Source organism: Mauremys mutica, chromosome 10, assembly GCF_020497125.1.
Source record: "Mauremys mutica isolate MM-2020 ecotype Southern chromosome 10, ASM2049712v1, whole genome shotgun sequence".
Taxonomy (NCBI): Eukaryota; Metazoa; Chordata; order Testudines; family Geoemydidae; genus Mauremys; species Mauremys mutica.
Window position 1 is genome coordinate 38539795 of NC_059081.1, and position 25791 is coordinate 38565585.

General features: G+C 44.7%; 1 protein-coding gene across 3 annotated transcripts in view; it reads right to left on the reverse strand.

The window, feature by feature from the left end:
• Positions 1-25791, reverse strand: part of TLK1 (tousled like kinase 1) — a 146241-nt gene that overhangs the window by 21309 nt on the left and 99141 nt on the right. For all 3 annotated transcript variants that reach the window (XM_045032665.1, XM_045032663.1, XM_045032664.1), the window contains exons 12-16: positions 23928-23994; positions 10009-10106; positions 6065-6146; positions 4558-4649; positions 4375-4464 (exon numbers count right to left, since the gene is read on the reverse strand). In XM_045032665.1, the coding sequence (XP_044888600.1) occupies positions 4375-4464; positions 4558-4649; positions 6065-6146; positions 10009-10106; positions 23928-23994 (429 nt within the window). The remainder of the gene's footprint in view (positions 1-4374; positions 4465-4557; positions 4650-6064; positions 6147-10008; positions 10107-23927; positions 23995-25791) is intronic.

A 25791-nucleotide genomic window follows, 5' to 3' on the forward strand; every position in this document is an offset into this window, starting at 1 on the left:
TTCTCCCTACCTAACCATTGAGCAGCCATGCCGTGAGGTGGAGCGCCGGTAGGTTGGGGTGGAGGAGGCGGCTCTGGTCCTGGGAGAGCAGGTCCGGGCAGGACGGCAACAGCGGGGCAATTGCCAAGCCCGTGAGGGTCCCGTAACAATGCTGCCTGGGCCATGCCAGGGCAATCAGAAGTACCTGAGCCTTGTCCGACTTTATCTTTTCCAGGACCTTGCCGATCAGTGGGAACAGGGGAAAAGCATAGAGGAACTGGCTTGACCAGGACAGGAGGAAGGTATCATAGATAGCCCACCATCCTATCCCTCCTCGGAGCAGAACCGAGGACAGCGACAGTTCTGCCAAGTCATGAACAAGTCCACCTGGGGAATTCCCCACACTTGGAAAAGTCTGTGCACACCTCTGGGTGGAGAGACCACTTGTGCAGAGAGATATCCCTGCTCAAGCAATCCGCCTGCACGTTCTGGGCACCCAGAGTCCCACAGCCTGAGGGCTTCGCAGCAGAGGGCAGAGGATTGGGCCCTGCCTTGCCTGTCAATATAGAACATCGAGGCCGTGTTGTCCATGAGAACCCTGACCACCCGGCCCTCCAGGTGCAACCAGAAGGCCATGCATGCCAGCCATACTGCCCTGAGCTCCTTGACATTTATATGGAGGGTCAGATCCTGAGCTGACCACAGACCTTGGGTCTGAACGTCCCCCACATGGGCCCCCCGTCCCAAGTCCGATGCATCGGACACTCGTTCCAGCAACGGGGCCCTGCCCCTGAACGGGACCCCTTGGAGCATGTTTCTCGGGGAGGACCACCACCATAGGGAGATGATCACTGGCTCAGGTTTTGTTCTCCCTGGCCTGGAAGAACTCCGAGGCCAACCAGAGCTGGAGGAGCCTCATCCTGAGTCTGGCGTGACGGACCACATATGTGCATGCTGACATGTGACCCAAGAACTGGAGGCACACTCTAGCTGTTGTCACTAGAAACCTTGTGACCATGTCGATGAGCCCCTTCAGGGTCTCGAACTTGTCCAGTTCTTTGGCCGACAAGGCGTCCAGGACTGCCCCAATAAACTCTATGCGTTGTACCAGGACTAACGTGGACTTGGCGTCACTTACCAACAAGCCCAAAGTAGTGCACGTGGACAAGAGCGCCACGTGATCCCACACCTGTGACCGGGAGCTGCCCTTGACCAACCAGTCGTCCAGATAGGGGAAGATCTGGACCCCTCGGCGCCTGAGGTAGGCCGCCACCACCTACATATATTTTGTGAATACCCTGGGGGCGGTGGACAGGCCAAACAGGAGGACCGTAAATTGGTAGTGTTCCTGCCCCACCATGAAACGGAGGAAGCGTCTGTGTTCCTCGAATATATGAAAGTGGAAGTACGTGTCCTGTAGCTCGAGGGCGACATACCAGTCCCCGGGACCCAGGGAGGGGATGATAGAGGCCAGGGAGACCATGCGGAACTTGAGTTTCACCATGAACTGGTTCAGGCCTCACAGGTCCAAGATGCCCCCCTTTGGCCTTCGGGATAATGGAATAGCGGGAGTAGTACTCCTTGCCTCTGAACTCCCCCGGTACTGCTTCCACTGCTCCTAGGCCCAGGAGCCGCCCCACCTCCTGCTTGAGCAGAGCCTCGTGTGAGGGGTCCCCCAGGAGAAGGGCAGGGAATGGTTGGGTGGGGAAGAAGTAAACTGGAAGGTGTAGCCCCGGGAGATGGTGTTGAGGACCCAACAGTCCAAGGTCAGCCGCGACCACTCCGAGAGGAAAGCACACAACCAATTGGAGAAGGGAAGCTTTACCGAGGGTGGATTCCTGATGAGAACTGGCAGGGCGCCCCATCAAAACTGCCTTTCCCCCGCTTGCTTGCCCTTGGAGGACCCAGGCTGGGGGGCAGGCCGAGACTGCCTCTGTGGGCACCTCTTATAGTCCCGTGACTTCTTATAAGGGGTCTTGTATTTTGAATGGGTGGCCTGAGTGGGAGTCTGCTGCAGCTTGAACTTAGGTTTAGCCAGAGCCGGAACATAGAGACCCAGAATCTAGAGAGTTGTGCGTAAGTCTTTCAGGCCATGCAGCTTTGTATCTGTTCGTTCCACAAACAGAGATTTGCCATCAAACAGGAGGTCCTGCAGGGAGGTCTGCGCCTTGCTGGACAGCCCAGAGAACAGGAGCCATGATGCCCTTCTCATGGACATCATGGAGGCCATGGACCGTGCGGCCATGTCCACTGCATCCAAACTTCCTGCAGGGTTGCCCTAGCAGCCACTGTGCCCTCCTCCACCAGTGCTTTGAACTCCTTCCTGTCGCACTCCTGGAGGGAGTCCTCGAACTTGGGCAGGTAGCCCCACAGATTGAACTCATACCGGCCCAGGAGAGCCTGATAGTTCACCACCTGTAAATGGAAGCTCGAGGACGAATAAATTTTTCTTTCAAAGAGACCAGCCTCCTTGAATCTTTATTTTTTGGGGAAGGGGCTGGTTGGGCCTGCCGTACCCTGTGGTTGACCGACTCGACCACCAGGGAGTTAGGAGCAGGGTGGGTGTATAAGTATTCATGCCCCTTGGCAGGGACAAAGTACTTGCGTTTCACTCTCTTAGAGATGGGGGCCAATGAGGCCAGGGTTTGTCACAGGGCATTTGAAATTTTCACCACCCCTTCGTGGAGAGGCAAGGCCTCCTTGCTTGGTGCCAAGGAGGACAGTACATTAAACAGGAAGTCCGAGGGCTCCTCCAGCTTGATGCCACCCTTTTTAAGAGTTCTTGGTGGGCCCTAAAGTCCTTCTGCGGGATGGAGGGGCCATAACTGCCTCATCCGGGGAGGGTGAGGAGGCCAGCATGGTATTTTGTGTCCACTGGCACCGGAGGGTCCACCACCTGGTTGGTCTCCGGGCACAGTGCCAAGGATGCACATCTCACCGACTCCTTCCTTGGAGGTCTGGAGAGGGAGGCCGATGGTCCTTTTGAGGCTCCAGCCACTGAGCAAGCCCCCACCGGGGGCTACATCGGGGGCCACAGTGCCCACTGGTACCGTTGGGCCAGCCACGGGGCCCGGTGCCACTGCACCAGCTATGGCACCAGCGGAGCCAGGTTTTCGGACTGGCGGGCCTGGCCCATCAATGGACGACTACGAAGGGCGGCCGGGCTGACATAGGACTTGCTGCTGTCCCTGGACCGGGAGGAGCATTGGCAACGATGCTGACCATGGGACTGCGATCCCGATGTGGAGGACCGTTACTGTCAGTAACAACTGCTCCACGATCGGCTCCGGGGGGTGAACCCACGACGGTGAGACGACGGCGATCGATGCCCGCAGAGGCGGTGCCGTGGCGGGATGCCAAATGGGACTGATGTCAACATTCATGCCATGACCAGCTGCAATAGCCCCTCCAAGATGAGGACTGCCTTGGTTCTGTCAATGTTTGCTCCCCAAGGCGGAGCAGTGCCAACAGTCTCAGTCAGACGGAACCCAACCAGACAGCCTGGTGGGCGTCAAGGGCAATCCATGTGGACTTTGCCCTGAATGGAGGCTGGGCATCAAACCACGTTGGGAACTAACTAACTAACTACAGGTACCATACACTGAACAAACAAGCAGTTTTGGGGACGAGCTACAGCAAAGCTTGCGCAGAGCAGTTCCAAAGCACCTTCACTGGCAGCAAGAAGGAACTGAGGGTGGAGGGAGCGCGCAGTGCCCCTTATACAGCACCATGGAGGCACCACTCCAGGGGTCGCTGGGGCGCTCCCCTACAGGTACTGCTAGGGGAAGAACTTCCGGCACCGGTGTACGTGGCGAGCACGCACACCTACTGTGGAATACACTCGAAGAAGAACTTTCCTTTTTGCAGACTTAGACAAGTTTCTTGATAACAAATGTAGTGCAACCTCTTACAGTGAAATTCTGTGCTGGGTCTCTTAAAGGCGCAGCCCAAGGGAAGCATGGTAGTGGTTAAGGAAACTCCTAATCCTGGCTTCCACAAGGAACTGGAGAAGCCTCTGGTATAATTAAGACAGCCCCGGAGGTCAGTCTAAGTTGCAGTAGCTTCCCTGGGCTGTCCCATGGACTACAGTGCTACCTGGACTCACTTGCAGTACTGTGTGCTGCAGTTCATCCCAACACACCCCTTATATGAGGGTGTCCCTGGAAAGCAGCCTTACGACTGTATTCCACAATGTCTGCACCATGGGGAATTTTCCTCCAGACAGAACTGGGGCTTTTAGAGCCCCTTTTTATTATTGCTCCAGTCATTTTAGATAACGAGGCCAGAGCTGAGGTGAGGATCTCACCCTTAGTGTTCAAATACGGTCTTCATTTTAATATAAGTAAGGTATTAAAAATACTTGGAATGTTCTAAAATCAGTGTCATTTCACTTACGTATCTGTATCCAGGGAGAAGTAGTCATAGAGTTTAACTATCCTGGGATGATCCAGTTCTTTGTGTATTCTATACTCTCTGCAGGCATGTCTAAAGGAAAATGTTTAAGAGGTTTGTTAACTTTCCATGATCAACAGAACGCAGGTCAATTTACCACAAGAATCCTAAATCATTAATATTTACTTGTGGTAGTTTTCCTTCTTCTCGTCTCTCCAGCTTTTGTTAAGTTGGTGTATTTTCACAGCAGCGTATCTTTGTTCATAAAGATCAAAAGCCTAGAAAACCAGATATGGAACAATTACAACCAAAGATGACAAAAAAAACAACACTAAAAAAGATCCAAATTCAGCATATAATCAACAGATCTACAGACAAATTAAGCAAAATGAAACTATACAGATGTGTTATAGAAAAACACTTCATAATCATGAAGACCCAGTTAATCTGAAGTATACAAAAACTTTATTATACAAGCAATACTACATGCAGTTTGTAGAGCCATGTAAAAGCAGCAAAGAATCCTGTGGCACCTTATAGACTAACAGACGTTTTGCAGCATGAGCTTTCGTGGGTGAATACCCACTTCTTCACCCACGAAAGCTCATGCTGCAAAACGTCTGTTAGTCTATAAGGTGCCACAGGATTCTTTGCTGCTTTTACAGAATCAGACTAACACGGCTACCCCTCTGATACTTGTAGAGCCATGGTGTTGCATTAGATGGCTTATCATAACATTTATAATTTTGTTTCACTTTCCTCAGATATTTTCTTATCCAGCAAGACTTCTGCCAATTTTATATTCAGAAAAATAAATGTATCCAGAGAAGCTATGACTAACCAAGAGGTTACAACTATGTTTGAGTTCATAAAGGCTCATTTCAGTGGCAAGCGCTCCCTTCTATGGCTGGGGTTAATTATCCCAGGTCCAGAAGGACTAAAACATTTTTTAAATTTGTACCACAAGTCCCTAATTTTCCAATTTGCTGTAATGCATTTTCCTTAGTGTACATATCAGCAAGGCTACAGTCACAATCCTGGCTTTTTCCCTACTACCAATGGAGCCTTCGTCTATTGATTATATAAGTAGGATCAGTGATGCTCAGCTCAGTGGTGTTCTCTCCCTCCATATATAAGCTAAGGGGTTTTTCCAGCCTTTGTTTAAGAAGTGCTACTGTATTAGAACCACAGTTGCCAACTTTCACGCGGTAAATAAGCACACCGACTTTCACAATAAGCCAAAAATCAAGCTAATCCCATTTCAAAACAAGCCAATCCCTAAGAACCCCAACACTATGTAACTAGATCCCCCAGGCGTGCAGTCTGGGACTGTGGTGGGCCTGCTGTGCAGCCCTGACTCTCTCCCTGCCTTGCCCTTCCTTGCCAGGAGATGATCAAAAAAAGAAGCAACAAGCTACAAGTCAAACAAGCTACAATCCAAAAACTAGCCAACAAGCAACTCAAGCCAATTAAGCCAAAACCAAGCCCAATTTCTGCATTTTTTTCACGGGTTTGGCATGTCTAATTAGAACCCTCTTAGTCCGAGAGATCAAAAGTAAGAAAATTATTATATATATAAATAATAATTTAATTTAATTATTTAAATTATTTAAATATTCGATTATACATATAAATAAACAAACAACGGATGTGGCTATGAAATATTACAGTAGCAGACCAAAATACAGATTACCTTATATACTTCACTGAAGCCACCTCGACCAAGTAAATGAAGTAACAAATATCGTTCATTTAATGTGGGATGATCTTTGAACCTTAAAAAGAAAGTAGGAAGACTTCAAATAACTGTTTGAGATCAATTTCAAGCTCCTTTCATATTATTTTCACCTAATTTATCTGAGTATTTTTTTTATAAGAAAAAAAACCCTGTTCAGTAATATTCTACTAAATACAATTTTATGGCAGCACTGTGTAATATAGCTATGCAGTTTTTAAAATAGTAAATTAGTGTTTTCAATCCATCATATCAAATCAACAACTGCTACCAAACACTGCCATTCAGCCACTTAGTTTTGTTCAAGTCTTTTTTTTGCATTTTTGAGAGATTATGAAAAACGTCTTAAGTTTTACCATTAAGCTTTTAACTGTTTATATTTTTATTATACCTGAGTTGAGTCCAATGAGAAACAACATTTCAGCTGTTCTTTTGGGTATGTACTGTCTGGGAAACAAGTGTTCTTGCTACTTTTGATTTTCAAATTTTAGTGGATCAGTAACAAGACAAATTATATTTTCTATTTGCTTTTTACATCTAGTTCCAGTTTCTTGTTTGTTTTCAAAAGAAAAACAAACCCAAAATATTTCTTAACATTCCTTTTCCCCTCCCACATCCCTCAGCTTAGCCTTTGTCCCATGTACTACAGGAAGACAAGACACCAGGAAGGTGGTTTAATTAGGCTGCAACTTTAAGTAACCCACCTGGGACCTATTTGGCTATAACTTGTCCAGCAAGGTCACCCTTTCTTGATAATCTGTTCGACCCATACCCCATAAAGATGCTGGAACCCTACCACCCTTCCCTCATACAAGGGTAAAGGGAGTGGAGAAGTGGGCGTTATGTCCTTACTATGCCAAACATTCGGAGCGCCAACCTCATTCTCCACTTTCTTTACGAGATGCCTTCTCCTAATCCACTTCCAATTCCAGTGCATCAGGGAAGCGGACCACTTTGGAACAATTACCTGCACTGCACACCTATCAAGTTGCAATAAAATTAATTTTACAACCTACCCCACCTTTCAGGTCCCTGGGATGCTGAGAGGAAGTTGAAAATTGTACTTTATCCAAGCCACACTTCACTGAGGGAAAATTTCCTTCCTTCCCAGCCCCAAAACTAGTGATACCCACAGTAAGGCCCCAAAATCCATTCTTACTCTAATCCCAGGAGGAGGGAGAGGAAGCTTTCCTTCTCAGCACAGAATGGAATCCCAGGGCAGGGTTTATAATTCCTCCCTTTGGATGCAAGCGAGACAGAGGCTTATGCTGCACTCTTCTGCCCAACCACTGAGCCACAGAGCTCCTCCACAAGCCCATAAGGAGGCAAAGTGTCCATAAGGAAGAGAGGGCTCATGTACAAGTTCTTAAAGGGGCCAAGGGTTTTCTGTCTCCAGCTGGCCCGTCTCTGCTGCCCTGAGGCTGACCTGAAGCTTCTCACCAAGTTTCTTCCCCAGAACAGGAAGTATGAGAGAAGGATGTCTGCTGGGACTGGGACCATCTCTATATGGAGGTGTCTTCAGAACTCGTGACTGAGTGGGACGTGGGACAGTCTCAGAGAGATGAGCCCTTGGGTCAGCCCAAAAATATCTGAGCTCTGGCCAGCTCAGCACACAGGCTCATACAGCTGCAAATAGTTAGCACTAGTTTTGGGAATGAATTGATTATCTTTTTGCCAAAATGTGGGATTTCCTGAATTTACATCTGTAGCACTGTATATTATTATTATATGTTTCTTCAACAATGAATTGTGGCAATTCTTTAATATTTTTATAGCATCCTGTTCTTAACAGTCATATGTGCAACTCATCAGCCTTTTTGAATCTGTTCATTTCCCACTAAAATTTTCAGGTTGTTGGGCTTAGCTATCTTCTACCATAGACCTCTTCCCACCCACTCAGAACTAACAAGGGTAAAGTAGTCCTAGTATTTGTGCCTCGGAGAAAGCCAATTTGTTCATGTTCATACTGTAACAAACTCCCTGAATCCATCAGGCTTTTTCAGATGGGACAGGGTATGTGTATTTCTCCTTCATAAAATATGCAATTTTGTTTTTAACTGTTGATCAGATGAGTACAGAGTTATGACAGAGATCCATGATAAGAATAATCCTAGTAGGTATGATTCTTGTATTTGTTGTAGCTGGAGCTATGTATTTCTCATCTGCAGTACTGGGACCTTTAACCAAATCTTCTTACAATTGTGCACCCACTATGTGTGTATTAAGAATCCTCTCACAACGTTGTTTCAAGCATAGTGGTGAGACACTGCTATGTACTTTTCTCTCTCTGATCTGGGACTGCTTCCTTATAGTTTTCCGCAGAATTTATGTAAGGCCTTGCATGTTAGGGTTTGCCAGTAGCTGGGTTTTTATGTTTATCTGAAAGTGTGGGTTGGAAGTATTTTGGCATAGCCACAGTAACATGTAGTTACTAGAAGTAACAAGTACACTACTATCTACTGTGGCCATCTATGAAACATCAAAAGTTTCATTTCTCATTATTGAAATGTATTTGTATGTTCACAAAAACTTTTGTCTAAGAAAAACAAAACACTTTAAAAGCAGATAGTTATATGTATCACCAACTAAATTCAGGGTATCAGATATAACAGTGGGGTTGATTTCATGGCTCTAGGGACACAGTGTCCTCCAGGAGCACCAGAAGCAGAGTATCCAATCTATTTTTTAAGTGATGGTACACACCTACTTCCATCCGCACAACACACACACAAGGTAGGAAGTTTTTCATTTTCCAACACAGCATTTATAATCATCTACCACAGAAAATCAGCACTGAAGTACCTGGACTCCTAGAGAGCCTGTGTAACAGGTATTGTTCTCAATTTCAGAACAGGAAGCATAGTTGGAGCTTTTCTACCCAGGTACTGGGGTTGCCAACCCTCCAGGATTGTCCTGGACTCTCCAGGAATTAAAGATTAATCTTTAATGAAAGATTATGTCATGTGATGAAACCTCCAGGAATTCATCCAATCAGAATTGGCGACCATACCAGGTACTATTGCACAGGATAGCCAAAACCTGCCATTCTCCAAGAAATAGTAATTTCCTTCTTGTTGATCCTGTTTTTTTCATTTTAAGTATGCTTTCTTCTTAAATTAACCAAATGTTCAGTTCAGCCGAGTTATATACATTGAACAGCTACCTAATGTCTAGAATTTTCCCAGCATATGGCAACCATTAAAAATATTATAGATATCTAACTGCATTACTGTGGGCTTCAACACTTTTGGAAGTGCTGAATCCATATATGTATAGTTTCATTATAGCCAAGAGTAAACATAAAATTGAACTTTCTGTCTCCTCTACCATTATAGAGGAGTTCACTTTACTCAGTTATGTAATATATAGAGTCACAGTTAATTCTAGATGCAAGTTTTATCTTACAATAGATTACCACACAAATTCAAATGTTGCAATAGATACCAGTAACATATACATGACTTAGTCATCTGCTTTTCTGCGCTTTCTGGAGCTTTGATAAATATGTGAACAATACTGCAGTAGAGCTGAATCTAGTGTTACACAAACATAAAATTTCCACAAGTGCATCAAGATTTCACCACGTCTATAGGCATTACTTTCAGATGAGTGGGTTGCTTTAGACTCCCCCATAACTATTCTTTATGTCAGAACTGTGATGTAGCAAGTTTTAGATGTTCTGCATTTTCAACTCTACATGCTCAATCCCTCATATGCCCTGTAAAATTATTAACCATTATTTGTAGGTAAAATTAGTCCATTTAAAACAAGATAAATATAAAACCAGGGAGAACACCTAATAAAAAGTTATAATATATGCTGTTCAATTTTGGGGAATGTAGTTTTTAAACTATATTACGTTTTTAAGACTAAACATGAGAAATTAAAATCTAGTGGCTTACTGTGAATTATCTTCATTGTTTATTCTTTTGAGTTCTCGTATGTGAAGATTTCTAACTCTTTCCAAACGCTCGAGTTCTGCTTGTATTTCGGCTTCTTCCTGCAGATGAAATGAATGAACTATAAAAGCTCAATTTACTCACTGTTTGAAAAGGATATTTTTACCCATGCATCAATACTGGTAGTGATGGAGGAACATTACATTAGAAAACGCTGCTGAACCAGAAAACAGAACTGCTTTTCTTTTAAGGCCTGAAAAATTCAGAGATAAGGCATAAGCCTATTTCAAGGAATCCTTCTCTCCATGAAACCTATAAGTAATGGGATGTTCGGTTTTGTCCTGCACTGTGGGGATACTATTCAAACTGAGTGCCAGCTGGTTTTGTACCTCAGCCAGCGAGAGAGATTATCTGGGTCTGAAATTGATGTACAGTGTGAAAAAAAATTGAGATATGTGCAGTTTTAGAAAAGATGCTTTAAAATATTTTAAAGCTCAAGTGTGAAACAAGGCAAGACTATACAAGAATATTCATAATAATCTAAATATTATTTAGTTAAGCATTTGATCTGTAACACTGATCAAAGAATACTTTTTTAGTTTCAGAGTTCTCCCATTTATGTGTTATCAAGATCACAAATGCAGACTGTATGTTGTCAAAGATTTACAGTGGGATTTTCAAAAGCACCTAGGGGAGTCAGGAGCAAAACTTCTAATTTAGGCACCTTTGAAAATCTCATCTTTACTTACATACTTGTCTATTCAAACATCTTTTAGTTACAATTCATTTATATCAGTGATACTCAGACGGAGGCTTGCAAGCCACAAGTGGCTCTTCAATGTGTCTCTTTAATGCAGCTCTTTGCAGCACATGATATTAAAACACTGTGTGACTGGTTAATAACTTAGATTGGTTAATAATTAAATCAAGATGACTTTACTATGTTATTAACCAATTAAGTTATCAATTTGCACTAAGTTATTAACTTATTTGCTTTGAGGTTTTTTTTTTAATATTATTGTTATATAATGAATTCACACTTTTGTGGTTCTCGAGTATCACTGATTTATATTCTATAGTACAAGTACACAATTTAATGGTGCTTAACTTGCAGAAAGATAGATATTTATAACTGACATTCTAGCATCAGTAAGCATGCTTCCTACAAGTAGAAAATGAGTTTAACAAGTTTAAAATTTAATTTAAATATAAAATCATTGCACCAGCATCATCATCTTATTACTATGACTACTGTACTGTCAATGGAATACACCCTTTATAAGCTTTCGTAGTGTTCCAATCCAGTAGTATTTTGCACACATCTCAGATTAAGGCATTTTTAAACTATTTCAGAATAAACACTGTGAAAGGAAAGTTTAGAACTTCATTACTACTTTCAAAGAAAGGTAGATAAAAAAATACTTCAGTATTTTTACATTTTTGTACTAAAATGACGACAAAATCACACTGGTATGCCCTCTACTCCACCTTTCACACATGTTGTAATGTCCAGCATGAGAGTTGGGTATGAAAAAACGGTTACCCACCTTTTTAGTAACTGTTGTTCTTCGAGATGTGTTGTTCATGTCCATTCAAAGTAGGTGTGCGCGCGCCGCGTGCACGCCAGCCGGAAGATTTTCCCCTAGCAGCGTCCATAGGGTCGGTCCTGGTGCCCCCTGGAGTGGCGCCACTACGGCGCCCTATAAAGGGGCCCACCGACCCTCAACCCCCTCAGTTCCTTCTTGCCAGCACTCCGACAGAGGGGTAGGAGGGTGGGTATTGGAACGGACATGAACAACACACCTCGAAGAACAACAGTTACTAAAAAGGTGGGTAACCATTTTTTCTTCTTCGAATGGTTGTTCATGTCCATTCAAAGTAGGTGACTCACAAGCCTAACCTTAGGTGGCGGGGTCGGAGATCACTGCTGACTGGAGTACTGCACGACTGAAGGCTGCATCATCCCGAGCCTGGTGCATGATGGCGTAGTGTGACGAGAACGTGTGGATGGAGGACCACGTGGCCGCTCTACAAATCTCCTGAGTCGGGATCTGAGCCAGGAACGCCGCAGAGGAGGCCTGTGCCCTAGTGGAATGGGCCGTGACCAGAGGGATAGGGGTCTTAGCTATACAGTAACACTCCCGGATGCAGGTCGCGATCCACAAAGAGATTCGCTGCGAGGAGACCGGGAGCTCCTTCATCCTATCCGCCACTGCGATGAAGAGCTGAGCTGAGCGTCTGAATGGCTTGGTACGCTCGATGTAAAAAGCCAAGGCCCTGCGGACATCCAGGAATGTAACCTCCACTCCTCATTGGAGGAGTGTGGTTTCGGATAAAACACCGGGAGAAAAATATCTTGACCCATGTGGAACTGTGAGACGACCTTTGGTAGGAAAGCCGGGTGAGGTCTAAGTTGGACCTTGTCCTTATAGAAGACAGTGCATGGGGGCTCGGATGTTAACGCCCTGAGCTCCGACACCCTCCTGGCCGAGGTGATCGCCACCAGGAAGGCGGTCTTATACGACAAGTACAACAGGGAGCACGAAGCCAGAGGCTCAAAGGGAGAGAGGGCGGAGAGGACCAGATTCAGGTCCCAAGCAGGGGCTGGCTGACAAACATGCGGGAATAGCCTGTCCATACCCTTGAGGAAATGCCCAACCAGCAGGTTCGCAAACACCGAGGTACCCCCCCTCTCCCGGATGGAAAGCCGAGATGGCCACCAAGTGAACACGAATCGAGGAGAGGCCCATTTGTCTGAGGTGGAGCAAATAGTCTAGGATAATAGGGATTGGGACCCCCAGCGGATTGTGACCTCGCTGACCTGACCATATGGAGAAGCGCTTCCATTTGGCCAGGTAGGTGGCCCTAGTTGACGGTTTCCTACTACCGAGCAGCACTTGTCAGACCTGCTGGGAGCACTGCATCTCCACCGGGTTCAGCCATGAAGCATCCATGCTGTGAGGTGAAGGGACTCGAGGTTCGGGTGGCGGAGGGAGCCCCGGTCCTGCGTGATCAGGTCTGGGAGCAGGGGCAGCGTCAGGGGCACCTGAACGGACACGTGCAGGAGCGACATGTACCAATGCTGGCGTAGCCACGCCGGAGCTATCAGGATTACCTGTGCGTGATTCCTGCGACTCTTCAAAATCACCCTGTGTATCAGGGGGATCGGAGGAAAGGTGTAGAGCAGACCAACCCCCCAAGACTGTAGGAAAGCGTCCGATAGAGACCCCTGACTGCAGCCCAGGAGGGAGCAGAACCGTCGGCACTTCCTGTTTTCCCTCGAGGCAAACAGGTCTAACCGGGGAAAGCCCCAGAGCTGGAAAATTGAGCGTACCACGTCCCATTGGAGGGACCACTTGTGGCCCCAGAACGAGTGGCTGAGGGTGTCCGCCAAACCGTTCTGCTCCCCCGGAAGGTAGAACGCCGTCAGGTGGGTAGCGCTGTGGGATTTCTGCATCCACAATGCGAGGGCTTCCCTGCAGAGGGGAAAGGAGCGTGCACCCCCGTTTGTTGATATAAAAGACTGCCGACGTATTGTCCGAGAGGACTGAAACACATCTGCCGGCCAGGTGAGACCAGAAGGTCAAACAAGCCAGGCGAACCGCTCTCAGCTCCCTGACATTGATATGCAACTCGAGGTCCTCCGGCGACCACATGCCCTGCGTCCTGAGGTGTCCCAGGTGCGCTCCCCAACCCCGATCCGAGGCATCCGTTACCAGGAAGAGGGAGGGCTGAAGGGCAGCGAAGGGGACACTCATGCACACTTGCTGTGGGTCGAGCCACCACCGCAGCGAGTTCAGCACCGAGCGGGGAATGGACACCACTGAGTCCAAGGGGTCCCTGGCCGGGCGATAAACTGTCGCTAACCAGGACTGTAGCGGGCAAAGCCTGAGTCTGGCATGGTCCACCACATAGGTGCAAGCCGCCATGTGACCCAACAGCCGGAGGCAAACTCGCGCCATGGTAATCGGGGCGCGGTACAGTCCGAGGATGAGCTCGGAAATCGCACGGAACCTGGATTCCGGCAGGTATTCCGGCTCTGGCGTGGGTGAAGTCCAGAACTGCTCCTATGAACTCTATTTGTTGCGTCGGAGACCAGGTGGACTTGGCTTCGTTCAAGAGGAGGCCGAGATCAAGGAAGGTCCGCCTGATGAACAACACCTGGGTCTCCACCTGCTCCTTGGAGCAGCCCTTTATGAGCCAGTCGTCCAGGTAGGGGAATACCTGGATGCCCCGCCTGCGCAGGAAGGCCGCCACGACTGCCATGCACTTCGTGAAGACCCTTGGAGTAGCTGACAGGCCGAACGGGAGCACCGTGAACTGCAGATGGGCGTCAGCCACGACAAACCTGAGGTACCGACGGTGTCGGGGAATTATGGCAATGTGGAAATAAGCATCCTTTAAGTCAAGGACGGCATACCAATCTCCTGGATCCAGGGAGGGAATAACTGAGGACAGGGAGACCATGCAGAACTTGAGCTTTCGCACAAACTTGTTCAGCCGCCGCAAGTCTAGGATGGGTCTCAGACCCCCTTTCACCTTCGGTATTAGGAAATACCAGGAGTAGAAGCCTCTGCCCCTGAGCTCCCGAGGGACTTCCTCCACCATCCCTACCTCCATGAGTGACTTCACTTCTTGAGTTAGAAGTTGTTCGTGAGATGGGTCCCTGAAGAGGGACGGGGAGGGGGGTTGGTGGGGCGGGAGGGAGGAGAACTGGATAGAATATCCCCTCTCTACCATGCGGAGCACCCAGCTGTCCGACGTGATGCGGGACCAGGCACGGTAGAAGGGGGACAGACGTGACCCAAAGGTAGGGGTGGAAGGATCCAGAGTCTCAATTGGTAGGTCTCCCTCGACCGTACCATCAAATAGGGGGTCTAGGCCCTGATGATGGCCTCGACTGGCCCGACCCCTGGCCAGAGGAGTGGCATTGGGGACGCCTCCTGCCATTTCTGCCCCGCCTGCGACCCGGCTCCTGTTGAGTCTGTGGCTGGTACGGGCTGGGGGCCGTCTGCGGCCTAAACTGTCTGCGCTGGGTTGCAGGGGTATGCAGGCCTAGCGAGCGAAGCGTGGCCCTCGAGTCCTTTAAGCTGTGCAGACGTTTGTCCGTTTTCTCCGAAAAAAGGAGCTGCCCCTCGAAGGGGAGATCTTGAATCGTCTGCTGGACCTCATAGGGCAGGCCCAAGACCTGAAGCCAGGCTCCCCGCCGCATGACCAGGCCCGTGGCCAGGGTGCGCGAGGCTGAGTCCGCCGCATCTAAGGCGGCCTGGACAGAGGCTCGGGAGATCAGCTTTCCCTCCTCCACTAGGGCCGAAAACTCTGACCTCGAGTCCTGGGGAAGGAGCTCCGTAAACTTTGACATGGCTGAACACGTGTTATGACCATATCGGCTTACAATTGCCTGTTGGTTGGCAATGCGGAGTTGTAGACCTGCTGTGGAGTACACTTTTCTGCCAAAGAGGTTGAGTCTTTTAGCGTCCCTGCTCTTTGGCGTTGATCCCTGAAACCCCTGACGCTCCCGCTGGTTGGCCGCATCCACCACCAGGGAGTCCGGGGGGTGGGTGGATGTACAAGTGTTCGTGCCCTTTAGAGGGGACGAAATAGCGCCACTCCTTTCTCTTGGCAGTAGGGGCCAGTGAGGCTGGCGTTTGCCATAAGGTGTGGGACGTATCTGCTATAGTCTTTATCAGAGGGAGAGCCACCCTGGATGGCCCTGAGAGAGCCAGGAAACAGGGTCCGCGTCCACCTTGATTTCCTCAGCTTGGATTGGCCTAAGTCCTGATGCCGGTGCTGGGGCACTCCGCACCGAGGAAGATGTGCTGGGCACCGCCTCGGCCGGTTCCAGGTCCGAGGGTGGCCGCAGGGCAGCCTCCATCAGGAGAACTCTAAGTCTTTGAGAGTTCTCGGGCGGAAGCCTCTACAGATACAGCACCGGTCCTTTTGGTGGCTCTCTCTGAGGCACCTCAAACAAGCAGAGTGCAGGTCACTCTTGGGCATGAATTTCCCACAGTCCTTGCAGAGTTTAAACCCGTGGGACCCTGGCATGCCCCAGTGGGTGACGAAACTTGTGGGGGGGAACCCCCCAACTACCAAGAACTATATACAATGAGCTCAGTAAACTAACTATAACGTAACTATATACACGGACTATACACAAGGATAGGACACTGCTAACTTGCTATGCACAAGAGAAGTTCCAGCTAGCTGTCACCGGCAGTAAGAAGGAACTGAGGGGGTGGAGGGTCGGTGGGCCTTTTTACAGGGCGCAGCAGTGGCGCCACTCCAGGGCCGACCCTACGGACGCTGCTAGGGGAAAATCTTCTGGCACATACCTACTTTGAATGGACATGAACAACCACTCAAAGAAGAACAAGGCTGTTATATTTAACCTAGCCAAACAGGGAATCAAGGATTTTGAGAATTTCTGAGCAGCAGTGAGAAGTGCTTTTAAAATGTGGATCCTCAAAAGAACAGAGAAATGATATCTGAAATCCTGTTTATGTTAATAAAGAATGAACATCATAAAACCTGAAAATCAATGCTGGCAGATAATGAACTATTCATTTTAAAAAAAATAGGTGAACATGGAACATTAAAAGTATCAACCTACAATTTTTTTCTTTATAAACAAAAGAATTGTGAAATGTTAATGAAAATTATTTAGCATAGTGTCTACATTATATTTTATCCATTGACATACTGTGTTCATAAGAACGGCCATACTGGGTCAGACCAAAGGTCCATCTAGCCCAGTATCCCATCTTCCAACAGTGGCTAATGCCAGGTGCCCGAGAGGGAATGAACAGGTGATCCATTCACTGTTGCTCATTCTCAGCTTCTGGCAAACGGAGGCTGAGGACACCATCCCTGCCCATCCTGGCTAATAACCATTGATGGACCTATCCCCCATGAATTTTCTAGTTCTTTTTTGAATCCTATAACAGTCTTGACCTTCACAACATCCTCTGGCAAAGAGTTCCACAGGTTGATTGTGCGTTGTGTGAAGAAATACTTCCTTTTTGTTTGTTTTAAACCTGCTGCCTATTAATTTCATTTGGTGACCCCAATTTCTGGTGTTACGAGGAGTAAATAACACCTCCTTATTTACTTTCTCCACATCAGTCATGATTTTATAGACCTCTATCATATCCCCCATTAGCTGTCTCTTTTCCAAGCTGAAAAGTCCCAGTCTTATTAATCTCTCCTCATATGAAAGCCATTTCATACCCCTAATCCTTTTTGTCACTCTTTTCTGAACCTTTTCCAATTCCAATATATCTTTTTTGAGATGAGGCGACCACATCTGTACGCAGTATTGAAGATGTGGGTGTACCAGGAATTTATATAGCGGCAATATGATATTTTTTGTCTTATTATCCATCTCTTTCTTAATGACTCCCAACCTTTTTTTTCGCTTTTTTGACTGCTGCGGCACATTGAGAGGATGTTTTCAGAGAACTATCCACAATGATGCCAAGATCTCTTTCTTGAGTGGTAACAGCTAATTTAGACCCCCATCATTTTATATGTATAGTTGAGATGTTTTCCAATGTGCATTACTTTGCATTTATCAACATTGCATTTCATCTGCCATTTTGTTGCCCAGTCACCCAGTTTTGAGAGATCCTTTTGTAGCTCTTCGCAGTCTGCCTGGGACTTAACTATCTTGAGTAGTTTTGTATTATTTGCAAATTTTGCCACCTCACTGTTTACCCTTTTTCCAGATCATTTACGAATATGTTGAATAGGACTGGTCCCGGTACAGACCCTTGGGGGTCACCACTATTTTCCAGTCTGAAAACTGACCATTTATTCCTACCCTTTGTTTCCTATCTTTTAACCAGTTACCAATCCATGAGAGTACCTTCCCTCTTATCCCATGATAGCTTACTTTGCTTAAGAGCCTTTGGTGAGAGACCGTGTCAAAAGCTTTCTGAAAATCTAAGTACACTATATCCACTGGATCCCTGTTGTCCACATGCTTGTTGACCCCCTAAAAGAATTCCAGCAGATTGGTGAGGCACGATTTCCCTTTATAAAAACCATATTGACTCTTTCCCAACAAATTATGTTCATCTATGTGTCTGACAATTTCGTTCTTTATTATAGTTTAAACCAGTTTGCCTGGTATTGAAGTCAGGCTTACTGGCCTGTAATTGCCGGGATCACCTCAGGAACCCTTTTAAAAATTGGCGTTACATTAGCTATCCTCCAGTCATTTGGTACAGAAGCTGATTTAAATGATAGGTTACCGACTACAGTTAGTAGTTCTGCAATTTCACATTTGAGTTCCTTCAGAACTCTTGGGTGAATATCACTTCATAATTGTGACAATACAATGTGTGATTCTGCCAGGTTACTGAGTGCCATTGTTTCCACAGAACTAGACTTGCATGAAGTGGAGGGGAGTTGACAGCCTAGGCTCAGTGGAATGACCCACTAAAGGAACAGAATACCTTTCTTTGCAACTACAAGCTTATAATGTGAAACATTAGAATAAATGTATTGGTAAATTGATCTACACTTGTTCAACAGAAAATGTCAGAGGGCATGTTTTCATATTTTCCCTGTACTATTTGTTGCATGTTTCCACTCTAGATAATTCTGCTTAGAAAGTTTAAATTAATTGGAACATAATTTAGAAAGAATGATAATACCTTACTCTAGAATAACTGCCTCTTTGGTTAACCTTTATAATTATGAAGTGGATTGGAAATCAATCCATACACAAAAGCAAGTAATTATGGAATTACTCTAAGATGACACTCACTAAGAAAAATGTTTCCCAGGAAAGAAGTGTTACCTATACTGCATAATTGACTCAAAACTATGTTGTTGCTATCTGGAATATAAATTAAATGAGTATATCTCCAACAGTTTTAAGACACAGATCAATCAGAAGACTGCCAATGGAATCAAGAATCTCTCCCCATGACAGACAGGGCAAAAAACTATCTGAAAGATAAATTTTCATTCCGATTAGAAGGACCAAATCCCCAATTTTCAGCAGCTGGCTAGTGCAAGATGCCTCTTCTGCTGGCAAAACTAAGTCGAGTATTTGCTTTTCCTAGTATATAATACTATTTGCATTTTCTTGTTTGTATGTTGTTAACAAGCTAATTTTTGCATATTTAGCTGCACCCTGGCAGCTCTCAGGTGAATACCCTGAAATGATATGCAGCTTCTCATAAGCCAGTTAGTCTTCTATAAAGAATTTGACACACACACACCTTCTTAAAAAAACCCGTTTGTCTCTTCTTGTCCCTGTTATTCTCAGAGACTACAGGGATGGGGGATCCTATTATTGCCTCTTTTGAATTTCTGTTCATATATTATGCAATTCAGTGGTTCTCAAAATGTGGTTCATTAGACCAGTGTTATAGTCCAAAGAGAACTGGCTGGTCTCACAGTTTCCAGATGTTACTTTAGACACTAAGGTTTTGAATACCTGTAAACAGGAAAGAACCAGCTAAGCTCTGTCTCCTGCAGGTCACTGCTATGTAAAAAGGTAAGAACAAGAACCATGAGGATCTAGCAGGAGAGAAATTTCTTGAGGAACTGGAGAACAAGAGGAACATTTGTAAGCACCACACCCAGAGGAGCAAAGAAAGGAGCAACATGAAAGCATATAGAGAGTGAAGGGAAGAAGGACCTGGCAGCAAAGAACCCGATGGAGAGAAGGTATGCAGATGGAAAGAAGGAAGAGAGTTATGGCAGCAGAGAAACACATACCAAGAGAACACTAGGAGATGAAAATAAAAAATGAAAAGCAAAAAAGAGACTGATTATTTTTTTCTAAAAAAGGACATCACATTATGTAACATTATAGAGTTACAAATAAATATTTTTCTAATATTACTTTTTACAGACACACACAGACTTATTCTGCCACTGATTAATTTAGCTTTATTTTTTAAACCGAGCCATTAGTGAACATGGACATATACTTGCTTATATACAGAATTCAAATGTACAAAATATAAATATAATAATGTATATATAAAATCAATGCAAAGACAAGTCTAGAAACCTTGAGTTTTGGTGTGAAAAATAAAATCTACATTTTTTTTTGTTTTAAACTAGAAGTCCCACTTTGGTGATTTTGACAATTTCCTTGACTTACAACTAACTAAGTGAAACTTCAAAATGTCTACCTGCAAGGAAACTATCAGTAGACACATATACATTGAATTTAAGCTTTCATTTTAGTTCTCCTGTTTTGCTGCATTAGCTTCAGCCAAACAACCAGACCAGGTATATTACTCAATTCTAAAATGAAACACAGAATTATTTACAAGTAAAATAGTTCATAATTTTTAAGCATATGCTTAGTTTTTCCTATTTGAATGGTCCCTCTGTATAACAAAGGAACTGCTCACATGAGTAAAGTTAGGCATGTGTGCAAATCTTTGTAGCAGTGGGGCCTTAAATGCTTTTTTAAATATCTACAACAAAACTCAACTGTTGCTGAGTCACTGACAAAAAGCGTTTCCCCAAGAATAGTGTTTCCAATTTTCTTCTTAACCACAAGAACAGAGTCAAATACATTTATCTTGATTAATTAAAACTAAATATATTTTCTTCTATTTTTCAAGAAAAATTTTTAAGAAACAAATAAAAAGTAACCATGCCAAGACAGAAATGAATGTCAAAAAAACAGTGATATTGGAAAATGTAGATCAGATGCCCAGATAACTAAGGCCATTAATGGTACTCTGCCAAGCAGGAATGAATAATAACTAAGCCTGAGTTTGTGTGTTTAATGCCTCTACTAATCAAATTATGAGGTGATATATATTTTAACATTTTAAAATCCCCCTTTCCTTCCTTTGTGACACCCTTCTGGCATTTACTGGCTGATTGAAGCTATTCCAGAATGTGACAAATACCAAAACTGTCATTGCAACCTAGTCTATCCATGGTATTTATGATGTTACAGAATGATGCATTCTCAGATCTTTATTGAGTCAAAAAGTATGATGAGAATTCACAGAGAGATTCAACTGTAGTCACAATATGACAGATATAATTTCCATCTTGAAATGATAAATACAATTGAAAATAAAGGGTTTGTAAAACTTATTTCTGTGCTGAATGCCCCTGTCAGCTTGGTTAGTCAGGATATTCAGCAAAGGTATTTGACCTTAAATCAATTTTCATTTTTTGCTTTAAAACACATTGTTAAAAGGAAAAGCTGAATTCACGAATTATTCTAACAGAGGAAATTCATAACAAGAATAAAGCATATCAGCACGCCTGGAATTATGGACAGGGTATTGCCAGCACACCATATTTACTTCCACAGCATTGTTTCTTCTGTACACATACAAACTTGACAGATTCTAACATTCAGAGGTGTGACACTAGAGCACACAAAGCAACATTACACCAAATCGGTTAGCATAATCTGGACCTAAACATTTTTAAATAGAAGAGAAATTCTTAATCTCCCTTGAGGCTGAAATGTGGCAGTTCTGGAAATGAAGACAGCCAGAGGGGAGAAACAAGAAGTTTTATTTGCATAAATAGAACACTGCTTGGTTACCAACGGTCTTGCTATTTCCATTCTAATTTTTCCACATTAACAATTCTAATTGCAGTATGTGTATAACATTCCTTGCTAGGGCTATGATTCTGTCACAGAGGTCAGAGATTCCATGACTTTCCAGGACCTCCATGATGCATGGCTGGAGCAGCTATCAGCCTCGAGGTGGCCAGCCCTGGGCGGGGGGGGGGACGGGAGGGGGGGGGGGGACGACGACGGGAACACGAGACACACCGGGAACAGCCGACCAGCAGCCAGCCCTACCCCGGGGGGAGGGAAGCTGAAACAGCTGATCAGTAGCAGTCTGGAGGGCCACTGGAGCAGCGGCTGGGGTTGGGTCAGCCCCCCTCGGGCTGGAGCTGCAGCAGGGGGCTGAAGCAGCTACAAGCCCCAATAGTGCACTGTTTGTTGCCCTTCCTCCCTACCCCCCGGGTATTTTTAGTAAAAGTTAGGACAGGTCACGACCAATAAACACAATTTCATGAAAGCCTGTGACCTGTCCCGACTTTTACTAAAAATACCCATGAGGGAATCATAGCCTTATCCATTGCACCTTGCACTGAAGCTAAGAACTGCAGTAATATGCCCTTTTCCTAAGCAGAGATCAGAAGTGTGATTTAGTGGAAACGACAATGAGGTATGGAGCACCTCACTGCAGGAAGCTGAGTCCCCTCAACTCTCAGTGACCTCATCTGTGGGGCCTACAGAAAGGGAACAGTAGTATTGCTTATATTGATATTTCATATTTAATGTATTATTACATAGCTGATAAAATCTATATGCAGCAAATACCATTAATGCCAAAACAAAAATTAAAAGTCACCCTGTCTGTACCAGTCTCACTTGATAAACTATACCCATTGTGTCAACCTCGTCATCTAGTACAGTCCCTTGCACTTAAGGCAGGACTAAGTATTATCTAGACCATCCCTGACAGGTGTTTGTCCAACGTGCTCTTAAAAATCCCCAATGATGGAGATTCCACAACCTCCCTAGGCAATTTATTCCAGTGCTTAACCACTCTGACAGTTAGGAAATTTTTCCTAATGTCCAACCTAAACCCATTGCTTCTTGTCCTATCTACAGAGGTTAAGAACAACAATTTTTCTCCTTCCTCCTCGTAACAACCTTTTATGTACTTGAAAACTGTTATGTCCCCTCTCAGTCTTCTCTTCTACAGACTAAACAAATCCAATTTTTTCAATCTTCCCTCTAGACCTTTAATCATTTTTGTTGCTCTTCTCTGGACTTTCTCCAATTTGTCTATATCCTTCCTGAAATGTGGCGCCCAGAACTGGACACAATACTCCAGTTGAGGCCTAATCAGAGAGGAGTAGAGTGGAAGAATTACTTCTTGTGTCCTGCTTATAACACTCCTTCTAATACATCCCAGAATGACGCTTGCTTTTTTTGCAACAGCGTTACACTGTTGACTCATATTTAGCTTGTGGTCCCCTACGACCGCCCGGATCCCTTTCCGCAGTACTCCTTCCTAAGCAGTCATTTCCCATTTTGTATGTGTGCAACTGATTGTTCCTTCCTAAGTGGAGTACTTTGCATTTGTCCTTATTGAATTTCATCCTAGTTACTTCAGACCATTTCTCCAGTTTGTCCAGATCATTTTGAATTTTAATCCTATCCTCCAAAGCACTGGCAACCCCTCCCAGCTTCGTATTGCCCGCAAACTTTATCAGTGTACTCTCTATGCTGTTATCTAAATCACTGATGAAGATATTGAACTGAACTGGACCCAGAACCAATCCCTGTGGGAGCCCACTCGTTATGCTTTTCCAGCTTGACTGCGAACCACTGATAACTACTCTCTGGGAATGATTTTCCAACCAGTTATGCACCCACCTTATAGTAACTCCATCTAGGTTGTATTTCCTAGTTTGTTTATGAGAAAGTCATGCGAGACAGTATCAAAAGCCTTACTAAAGTCAAGATATACCACATCTACCACTCCCCCGCCATCCACAAGGCTTGTTACCCTGTCAAAGAAAGTTATCAGGTTTGGTTTGACATGATTTGTTTTTGACAAATCCATGTTGACTGTTATTTATCACCTTATTATCTTCTAGGTGTTTGCAAATTGCTTGCTTAATTATTTGCATTGATCCAAGAGTTCAGTGCAGACTGATACAATGGACTCAGTATTTCATGAAGCTAAGCATGCTGTCTCTCCAGTATTCCCAGAATACGCCACGTTAGGGAACAGGAAGGAATCAAGTCATTATTCAGTACATAACTCTTCATTGCTTACTGGTAATCAATTTTGTAAGACAGCTCTAAAAAGCTTTTTTTACACTGTGACAGTATTAGTTTTTACACTTCGATGCATGGCAGCAAAAATCACAGAGCAAATAAATACACATACCTTTTTAAGATGTCCTAATCTAAGTTTGAAAATTTCTTCCTGTTCATGATATTCTGCTAGAGTCAACCTGCAAAAATAATAAGAAGCAGTTTTAGATTTTACTATCTTATAAAAAATACAGAAATTGACACACATTAAAATATGAATAACAACAGTAAATAGCATTCTTTATTTACCATTTATAACTACCAACACAAGATCACATTTTAAATTGTGTCTGGATTTTTTTAAATTTTTTTTTTATAATGTGTCATTCCAGGGCCAAAACCCATTATTTATAGAAACCTATCTGGTATTCTGAAACATTAATTGTCTATGCTAGGACCACTTCCCATTCAGCGGACCACTACTTAGTATAAGATCTCCTTTACCACCCACAAATCTTAGCAATTGCCTCAGTGCTTGGTTCTCAAAATATGTCACTCAGTGCACTGCCACGAAGGAATCCATAGACGGTTTGGAAGAACCTAGTTTAAAACTCAGGAATTCCAGGTCATTGTCTCCAATCATAGAAATTATGGAAAGTAGTTAGGAAGCAGGATGGAGCGGAACTGTATCGTGCATCCAAGTTGAACAACCTCAACTACCCCCCAAAACTGCAAGGAAACAGACTAAACAGATCCTCAAAAGAAGGGGAAATGGAGAAAAGCTAAAGTGAAAACCACCTCTCAGTTCTCATTCAATGTATCAAATCTGAAGGCTTGATCCCAATGACGACAAAATGAGTGGAAAAAGATCAATCAGCTCACTGCCTGACACATTTTCCACTGTCCTGCCTCTTCTGATATTGCAAAGCCTGCACCTTTCACAACTGAGGCCGAAACTTCCGAATGTCATGAAAGGTCTCCAATACCAAAAAAATAAAAAAGACAGTTCTTCTTCAGGACTGATGGAAGGACTCCCCAAGATTTACTGCTGGTAGACCTCAGAGTCTTTTATTCTTTGAACCACCTTGCTCATCTTGAAATTGAAAGGGCACTCCACATCAATTAGGAGTAGGTCTCCACAGATCTGAGCCTTAGAATAACGTAGGAGTACTGAGGAAAAATAACTAATACCATTGTAAGAATCAAAGTATCTAACATGTCATGCCTGTAAGAAATACTAGGACATTTTTCTGCTCATCAGAAAGGTTGTCAATGAGAAGATACATCTCTTCCCAAAGATGCAATTGGTACCTAGCCACACAGATACTAAACATTGCTCACTAAAAGTCAAGCTTTTTGGTGTCCTTACCCAGTGGAAAGGTAAGAACTACCTTGGATTTTTCTCAACCTTTCAATGACTACTGACACCACCAATGAGCCAATACAGGTACAGAAATACTGGAATCCCTTATCACTGCCTTTTTTAGATATGGCTGGGATTGACATTGGAATCAATGAGATGTCTTTAGCAGGGTCCAGTAGCTCATTATTAATGTAGCGAGATTCTATTTCTCTTAGTACTGCTGGTTTCATTCAATCAATTAAAAAGGCTATCTATGGACATCTGAATTTCAGAGCTTCAGTTCTAACATCTCCTGAAATGGGCTGAAATCAGGGGGCAAAAACAAACAAGGATGTGACTACGCCCCCAGGAAAATTTGAGGAAGAAGCAATCTTTCCTTTCAGGACAATGTTGTTGCAAAGCAGGGCTTTGGAGCTGTGCTCCAGCTCCAGGCAAAAACCTGCAGTTCCACTGCTCCGGAGCTGCTCCGCGCTCCAGCTCCAGGCTCCACTCCAAAGCCCTGTTGCAAAGTGCCCTACACCGTCTTCCTTGTTGGGTGAAAGGTGGTCATGCACACCAACTGAGGGGACAATTTAACAGATACTGGTGTGGCCAGCAGAGGAAGTGGCAGTGAAGAAAAAACCTTAACTGTCTG